We start from the raw sequence: 8883 nt of genomic DNA, 5'->3' as shown, positions 1-8883 counted from the left end.
CTTGAGCCCAGGAGTTGGAGGTTGCTGTGAGCTGTGATGCCATGGCACTCTACCCAGGGGGATAGCTTGAGGCTCTGTCTCAAAAAAAAAAAAATCTAGGTTGGAGATATTTTCCCTCCAAATTTCGAAACCATTGCTTCATTATCTGTGCTTGTAGATTTACTGTTGAAAAATCTAAGCCATCTTGATTTCTGATTCCATAGTCTTTGTGTTCTTTCCTTACCCTCTCCTGCCCCTTTGGAAGTTTTTCTTTACATTGTCTTCTGGCATTTTATTTGTTCTTTATTCCTTCTTGTACTTCTTGAGATTCTATCTGGAATTATTTTCCCTTCCCCTGAAGAACTCTTTGTACTGATGTCTTTTAGTGTGGAATCCACTGGTGACAAATTGAGTTTTTATGTAAAAATGTCTTCCATCTTGCTTAGAATCCATCCAACTTAGAATTCTGGATTTGGCAGTTGTTTTCTTTTGGCACTTTGAAAATATTATTTTGGCCACCAAAGCAATCTCTAGTCTTGTAAAGGGGAAACATGTATGTATGGGTAAAACATTTTAAGATATATTTTTATGTAGATCTGAAAAAAAAATATTATACATGGTTTCAGTGTGTTCTTGCATTGACTGGCCCACAGCACTGTTATAGAAGGTTCTTAGGCCAGGCACAGTGGCTCACAACTGTAATCCCAGCACTGTGGGAGGCCAGGGAGGGAGGATCCCTTGAGCTCAGATGTTTGAGACCAGCCTGAGCAAGAGTGACACCCTGTCTCTACTAAAAATAGAAAAACTAGCCAGGTGCTTGTAGTCCCAGCTACTCACAAGGTTGAAGCAAGAGGATCATTGGAATCCAAGAGTTTGAGGTTTCTGTGAGCTATAACACCACAGCACTCTGCAGGGCAACAGAGTGAGACTCTGTCTCCAAAAAAAAAAAAAAAAAAAAGGAGAAAGAAGAGCTGGGTGGCCTAATTACTTGGAGGATCGCTTGAACCCGGGAGTCTGAGGTTGCTGTGAGCTAGGCTGACACCACGGCACTCTAGCCTGGGCAACAGAGCAAGACTGTGTTTCAAAAGAAAGGAAAAAAAAAGTAGAAAGTTCTTGAGTGTTTGTCTAATATAGGTCTTTTTATCTGTGCATCCTTAACATCTTAACTGGTACATGTCTTCTGGCAGGTACTTGTGACACTTGAATAGTAATGTCCCTCTTCAGCCAGGAAAGGGCAAGTGCAGCCAAAAGAATAGTTTTATTGTCTCTTATAGACTATATCTTGTAATGATACTAAACAATAATTGTTTTGATAAAAGTACCTTATTCTAAACAATATAGGGAACTTTATTAACTTGTAGTTGCTGCTTTTAATATGACTTTTGTGTTTTTACTTTTTTCTTTTTTGTAATATTAAAAATAAAAGATGAGAGTTCCATTTCTTAAAAGACATGACTGTGGCCTTCTGGTGCTGTAGAGCTGTGGTTAGACTCCTGAACTCTTGAGTCCTGTTCCTTTCATTATCCAAAAGTGTTTTATCTCTTTCCAAAGGCATGCCATGTATCATCAGAATAAAGAAAATTTCCAGGATGAGTGTACCAAGCTTCTGGTTGGCAATATTGTTATCACCCGATACAATAATCGTACCTATCGTATTGATGATGTGGATTGGAATAAGACCCCAAAAGATAGCTTCACAATGTCTGATGGGAAGGAGATCACATTCTTGGAATACTACAGGTAGAAAGAGATTGAATTTGGGCTTGAGGTAGGGGTGGGATGTAGTTTACTATTCTCTAGCAGGATTTTGAGCATACAACTTGACACTTGTAAAATAATTGAATTTGCAATTCAACTAAAGGTGAATGAGTTTATTTGTAGGATTTGACCCAAATATGATACCTTATAGTTTCATTTATTTCAGTACTTTTAGAAGTTATACATAACTTAATCTTAGGGCTTGAGTTGTATTTCTTCTGCTGATTTTGTTAGAAGTGTGGTTGGAGAGGTTAAGTTAAGGTTATCAGTCATGTGACTGTCTTTCAGTTGCCTGAGCCCTTTAGCCTGATGCAGTTTTTAACAGATTCTTTCCTAGACTTATAGTCTTATTTTTCCTCTATTTAATTGCAGTGTAACTTGAGCCTGCTTTTTCCACTTATACATCTATTATGACCAGTTTCCGCTGGATTCTTGCAAGAGTATTAATGCAAATCGTATACCTCAGTTTTGGTTAAGAGACTCAGACTGTGTTTCTGTAAGAGTAGCAATGCTACTTCTGAATTTTTTTCTTGCCTCTACCCTGCTCTAGCAAAAACTATGGGATCACAATTAAGGAAGAGGACCAGCCACTGCTGATCCACAGGCCAAGTGAGAGACAGAATAACCATGGGATGGTGAGTGGGGATGTCAGGCTTACATTTCTAGCTTAAGTTCTCCATCCTCTCAGCCATTTTCAGCTGTCCTCATGGTTTTGTGGGAACCAGGAGCATGATTACAGTGTGGTTGGGAAAAGCCATACAGACCACAGGTGCCACTTCACACTGGTTTACTTTTTTTTTTTTTTTTTTTTGAGACAGAGTCTCACTACGTCACCCTCAGTAGGGTACTGTAGCATCACAGCTCACAGCAATCTCAAACTCTTGGGCTTAAGTGATTCTCTTGCCTCAGCCACCTAAGTAGCTGGGACTACAGGCACCTGCCACAACGCCTGGCTATTTTTTTGTTGCAGTTGTCATTGTTGTCTAGCTGGCTGGGGCCAGGTTGGAACCCACCAGCCTCGGTGTATGTGGCCGGTGCCCTGCCCACTGTGCAACGGGCACCGAGCCACATACTGGTTTACTTTAAAAGTCTCCACAAGGAGGAGCTAAATATCCACATGAGCAATTTAGATTAGGGGATAAGAATTTCCTGTGAATGAAATGAAACTGGGTCCATTAGAGAAGGTGTAGTTTTTTATTTTTTTTGTTTTTTCTTGAGACAGATTCTTACTGTGTCACCCTGGCTAGAGTATAGTGGCATCATTATAGTTCATGTGATCTCAAACTCTTGGGCTCAAGTGATCCTCCTGCCTTAATCTCTTAAATAGCTGGAACTAGAGGCACACACATAGCTACTTGGGAGGTAATTTTTCTGTTTTTTGTAGAGATGGGTCTTGCTCTTGCTCGGGCTGGTCTCAAACTCCTAAGCTCAAGCAGTCTACTGCCTCAGCCTCCCAGAGTGCTAGGATCACAGGCATGAGCCACTGTGCGGGGTTTTAGATACCTTAGTGCACAAGCCATGTCACTGCAGGGCCAGCCCTGGGCATGGCATGTCCTGCTTGGGTCAGAGGAACATGATCCTCTTTTATTGCCTTATATTTCTTCTTCCTTTTCTCTTCAAAGCTGCTAAAAGGCGAAATCCTTCTGCTGCCCGAGCTTTCCTTCATGACTGGAATTCCCGAGAAGATGAAAAAGGACTTCAGAGCCATGAAGGTTAGAGTCCTGCTGTTTTTAGCAGGAACGCCTGCCTCAGGTGGTATCCTTTGGGATAGCAGTTTTGGGTTAGATGGAAGCCGGATTCCGACCCTGACACTGGCTTGCACTGTTAGCTGTGCAAGTCTGTTTTTCTAGGCCTCCATGTTCCTCACTGTGAAACATGGGAAGGGGCTAGGCGCCTATAGCTCAACCGGCTAAGGCGCCAGCCACGTACACCTAAGGTGGCGGGTTCGAATCCCCAGCCCGGACCCGCCAAACAACAATGATGGCTGCAACCAAAAAATAGCCGGGCGCTGTGGCGGGCTCCTGTGGTCCCAGCTACTTGGGAGGCGGAGGCAGGAGACTCGCTTGAGCCCAGGAGTTGGAGGTTGCTGTGAGCTGTAATGCCACGGCACTCTACCCAGGGGGGACAGCTTGAGGCTCTGTCACAAAAAAAAAAAAAAAAAACATGGGAAGGGACATGTGAAAAAGCATATCAAAACTTCCTTTTGAAGGTCATTGGAACAGTAGAGGGACTAGATTATATAATAAGGAACAAGTCTGTCTTCATCCTCACCGGTCAGATGGATGGTGTGAAGTGGGCAGAGCACCACAAGTGAGGGTCTTTGGGAGCACTAAATTATTACAATGTTTTGATAAACCTTCAGTTTATTTAAAGGTATGGAGAAGATAATGAAGCAAAAATTCAACAAGTCGAAAGTTAAGGGTAGATGTTTCTCCTGTGGGGCTCTGAGTGAACTGTGAATGTTGGGCTCAGCTCCTGCAGGCCGTGGCTGAGCAGCAGGCTGGGCACTGCAGTTACACCCATGCAGTATTGAGTCCAGACCCTCAGGGCTGACCCTTTGCACCGTCTGTGACTCCTGGGGCTGTCCACCCTTGAGTTACACTCAGCTGCCTTGCTTTCTAGTACTGGTATGTTTTGGACCCATATGCCGCATACAATTTTGAGTAACATCATGTGGAGCCTGAGCAAAGCTCAAGATTCCTATAAGAGATTTCTTTCATGTTTGCCTTCCAGTGCTTCTACTTTGACCTGTTTGTAGTTCAGTGCCCCTTCCTGTGACTCCCAGTTGGCTGATGACTTTATGATACAGAGCTACATGTGCAGCCCCACAGAGCTACTGACCCTAATGACTGCTTTACAGGAAGCAGCATTTACATGGTTCATTCATCCCAGACAAATAAATGACGAGTTCCCTTATGTGGTTCAGAGTTATTATACCTACCTGTTAGATACTAATCAACAAATATTTAGGAAGTGCCTATTATGAGTCAAACATTGTAGCAGGTTCTGGGCAAAAATGTGCCTTGCAGTAACATTGTGCCTTGCAGTAACATTAAAAGGCTAGTGTAGTATGATGTGAAGTGTCAGACTGAATATGGTTTTCCATTCTTTTATGTTAGAATATCTGGTATATGGTCCCCCCCCCCGTTTTTCCCACATTTTAAATAGATGTAATCAAGCCCCCTTTGCTCCTGGTTTGTAGAATCTCTTAGAAATTATTTTTTCTTTTCTTTTCTTTCTTTTTTTTTTTTCCTAGAGACAGAGTCTCACTTTATCACCCTGGGGACAGTGCCATGGCATCACAGCTCACAGCAACCTCCAGCTCCTGGGCTTAGGTGATTCTCTTGCCTTAGCCTCCCCAAGTAGCTGGGACTACAGGCGCTCGCCACAACGCCCAGCTATTTTTTGGTTACAGTTTGGCGGGGGCTGAGTTTGAACCTGCCACCTTTGGTATATGGGGCCAGTGTCCTACTCACTGAGCCACAAGCGCTGCCCAGTATCTCTTAGAAATTTAATTAAATTTTTTCTTGGACAGAGTCTCACTTTCTTGCCCTTAGTAGAGTGCTGTGGTGTCATAGCTCATAGCAACCTCAAATTCTTGGACTCAAGTGATTCTCTTTCCTCAGCCTTCTGAGTAGCTGGGACTACAGGTGCCTGGCTATTTTTAGAGGTAGGATCTCACTCTAACTCAGGCAAGTCTCAAACTCGTGAGCTCAAGCAATCTACCTTCCTTGGCTTCCCAGAGTGCTAGCTAGTATTACAGGTATGAGCCACTACACTCAGCTAATTTTATTTTTTGCAACAGAGTCTCACTTTGTTGTCCTTGGTAGAGTGTTGTAGTATTATAGCTACAGCAACTTCAAACTCCTGTGCTCAAAAATCCTCTTGCCTCAGCCTCCTGAGTAGCTGGGACTTTTGGCACCCACCACAACACCCAGCTAATTTTTCTATTTTTAGTAGACAAGGGGGTCTTGCTCTTGCTCAGGCTGGTCTCAAACTCTTGAGCTCAAGCCATCTACCTGCCTTGGCCTCCCAGAGTGCTGGCATTACAGGCATGAGCCTCTGCGCCCAGCCCTTTTAGAAATTTTAAAGTCAAAGCATGCTGTGTAAAAGAAATTAGATTCGTACATCATGAAGGAGGAAGAGCCAAAAACACTTACTAAATTCTTTCAAAATTCAGTTTTTAATTTTATACTTCATTCATATTCCTAAGAGAGATTTATTGAAGTCCTTGGAGATGTATGAAAATTTCTACAAGTGAAAGGAGGTTTCTTATGGAAGCATTTTAAATACATTGCAGTTTATTTAACTTCATATTGGAGAAAGTAATACTTATAAATTACTATATCTACTTTAATTCTATTTAGGATCTGACCCAACAGATCAATCTGAGCCCCAAACAGCACCATAATGCTTTGGAATGCTTGCTGCAGAGGATTTCAAAGAACGAGGCAGCCAGCAATGAACTGACGCGCTGGGGACTCTATCTGCAAAAGGATGTACATAAGGTAAGCAGAAGATGTGATGGGGCAGGAACCAACATCAACCCAGGATTTTGGAGCTTGCTAGAGACTAGGTGATAGCTTCTTGTCCTGTTTTTATTTTGGAGTTTTTGCTTTATTCTTATATATTTTTTTCGTTCTAATCATGTTCTTTAATTTCCTTGACTTAGTTTGCTTTGACTTTTATAGATGTTTTTTCCTCTGTATTTCCCAGGAATCAAGCAAAAGTTCTATATGTCTTATCTTTTTATTTTTATTTTTAATTCTATTTTTTTAAATTTTTTCCCCTTCTCAATAATTAACTATTGTTTCCTTGAAATAGTACTCTAATTTTTCATGTAGCCTTAAGAAAGTCTCTAATTTGTATGATGAAATTTTCTTTTTATTTTTTTCCAAAAATTGTAGCAAGGCAAAGCAGAGCTTTAGTTGATATGGGCATGTTATATGGGCATTGTCAAGACTGCCCTTACTACGTGTTCATTGGATAGTAGCACAGCCCCAAGAATAGGAAAGTTATGATTTGATTTTCCTGTGGCTCTTTCCGCCTGCAGTTTACCTGAGATGGCTGTGTTGTACTTTGTGCAGACATGGCTCATGGTGCAGAGGCTGTACTGGGTGGTGGTGAAGTCCTTGAACTTTGGTGTCAGCTTTTCTGGCTTTGAATCCCAGCTCTGCCACTTGCCAGCTTGTTTACTTTGAGCAAATTGCTTAGCCTCTCTTAGTTTTCTTATTTCAAAAATGAGGTTAATGATTGAGTTATAAGAATTAGAAGGTAAATCTTTAGCATAATATCTGATACATAGCAAGTGTTCAGTAAGTTTTGGACAGTATTTCATCTTTCACTTGAAATTATGCCAAAATAATTAATTCTGTCTTTTCTCTAGTTGTTTTGCACTCAGAATTACTCCTTATTTCTTTTTTTCTTTTCTGATTCCAAAAGCAATTTGTAATCAATAAGGAAGTTGGGAAATAATAGAACATGTGTAAAGAAGGATTTAATAAAATCATAAATAATTGCATCACTCAAAGATATCTCAGTGATTTATTATAGATGGAAATAAGAGAGAATATTTTCTTTCTTTCTTTTTTTTTTTTTTTTTCTGTTGCAGTTTTTGACCAGGGCCGGCACCCTACTCCTTGAGCCACAGGCATCACCCAAGAGATAATATTTTCAATGTTTTTACTTCCCTAGAGTTATTTTTTGTGAGAATAAACCTTTTTCATATAAAATGATGATTATACTACATATGGCTTTTATCTTCTTTTTCATTTAATATAATATCATGATCATATTTTCACATTATTAAATACTGACCATGTAGAAAACATAAGCCAAAGAAGGAAAAAGTCACCTCTGATCTTGCTGCGTCAAAGTAATCACTGGTAATATTTTGAAAAATATTCTTCAGTCTTTTCTGTGTGACACGTGTGCATGCACAACCCCCAGAATGTATTCATATGGTTTCTCCTTTCTTTTCAATATGTTTTGAATGTTTTTCCATGTCATTTAATATTTTCTAAATATTTTTAGTCTGGACACAGTGGCTTATACCTGTAATCCTAGAGCTTTGGAAAACTGAGGCAGGAGAATTGCTTGATATCAGGAGTTTCAGACAAGCCTGTACAACATAGCGAGACCTCATCTCTACAAAAAAATTTTTTAAAAAATTAGCCAAGTATGCATGCCTGTAATCTTGCCTCTTCCAGAGGCTGTGGTAGGAGGATTGCTTGATCACAGGAGATTGAGGCTGCATGCAGTGAGCTACAGTTTTGCCATTGTACTCCATCCTGGGCAACAGAGGGAGACCTTGTCTCTAAAAAAACTAAAAAAGTAAATATTTTTAATGGCTGTTACTTTCTGTTAATAATTTCCTATCATTTTACATTCATATTAAATTTTAATAATTTCCCATTAGTGATGCAGTGAACATCCTTGTAACTTGGTCATGCTATTATTTATTTTCTTAGGTTAAATTTATGGAAATGAGAGTGAGATAATTTAGGGACCTTTTTTTTTTTTGAGACAGAGCCTCAAGCTGTCCCCCTACTTTTTTTTTTTTTTGACACAGCCTCACCTGGTCACCCTGGGTAGAGTGCCATGGCATTATCATATCTCACAACTTCACAGCTGTGGGCTTAAATAGTCCTTTTGCCTCAGCCTCTCAAGTAGCTGGGACTACAGGTTCCCACCACCACAACCTGTTAATTTTTCTATTTTTAGTGGAGATAGGGTCTCACTCTTGCTCAGGCTGGTCTCAAACTCCTGAGCTCAAGCAGTCTACCTACCTGGGCTTCTCAGAGTGCAAGGACTACAGGTGTGAGCCACTATGCCCAGTCAACATTTATGTTTCTAATACTTATATTATACATGGCCAGTTGCACTCTAGAAAGGTTTAATAGTTTTTTACCTTCCTGAACATGAGTGTGACTTCACTATTCTTCCTAATGGTTATCCTTATTTTATATAATAGATTTTATGATATGAACATCATTAACTGTTTTATTGATTATAGGTAAAATAAATGTTTGGTTTTTAAACAAATAGTAGAGGTCGGCTCGGCACCTGTGGCTCAAGTGGCTAAGGCACCAGCCACATATACCTAAGGTGGTGGGTTCGAATCCAGCCCAGGCCCGCCAAAACAAC

The 8883-nt window shown here is 40.5% G+C and overlaps 1 protein-coding gene and 1 non-coding gene across 3 annotated transcripts in view; one reads left to right on the top strand and one right to left on the bottom strand.

Moving 5' to 3' along the window:
• Positions 1 to 8883, top strand: part of PIWIL2 (piwi like RNA-mediated gene silencing 2) — a 47185-nt gene that overhangs the window by 12950 nt on the left and 25352 nt on the right. For both annotated transcript variants that reach the window (XM_003793976.3, XM_023515577.1), the window contains exons 10-13: positions 1531 to 1719; positions 2288 to 2372; positions 3360 to 3449; positions 6105 to 6245. In XM_003793976.3, the coding sequence (XP_003794024.1) occupies positions 1531 to 1719; positions 2288 to 2372; positions 3360 to 3449; positions 6105 to 6245 (505 nt within the window). The remainder of the gene's footprint in view (positions 1 to 1530; positions 1720 to 2287; positions 2373 to 3359; positions 3450 to 6104; positions 6246 to 8883) is intronic.
• On the bottom strand, positions 6628 to 6753 carry LOC111726674. Its single transcript, XR_002774392.1, has one exon. It is a non-coding gene; the product is annotated as a U4atac minor spliceosomal RNA (small nuclear RNA).

This window comes from Otolemur garnettii, unplaced genomic scaffold (genome assembly GCF_000181295.1).
Source record: "Otolemur garnettii isolate 467f Iridium unplaced genomic scaffold, OtoGar3 scaffold00074, whole genome shotgun sequence".
In the NCBI taxonomy this organism is placed as follows: domain Eukaryota; kingdom Metazoa; phylum Chordata; class Mammalia; order Primates; family Galagidae; genus Otolemur; species Otolemur garnettii.
This window is presented reverse-complemented; position numbering and strand designations above follow the sequence as displayed.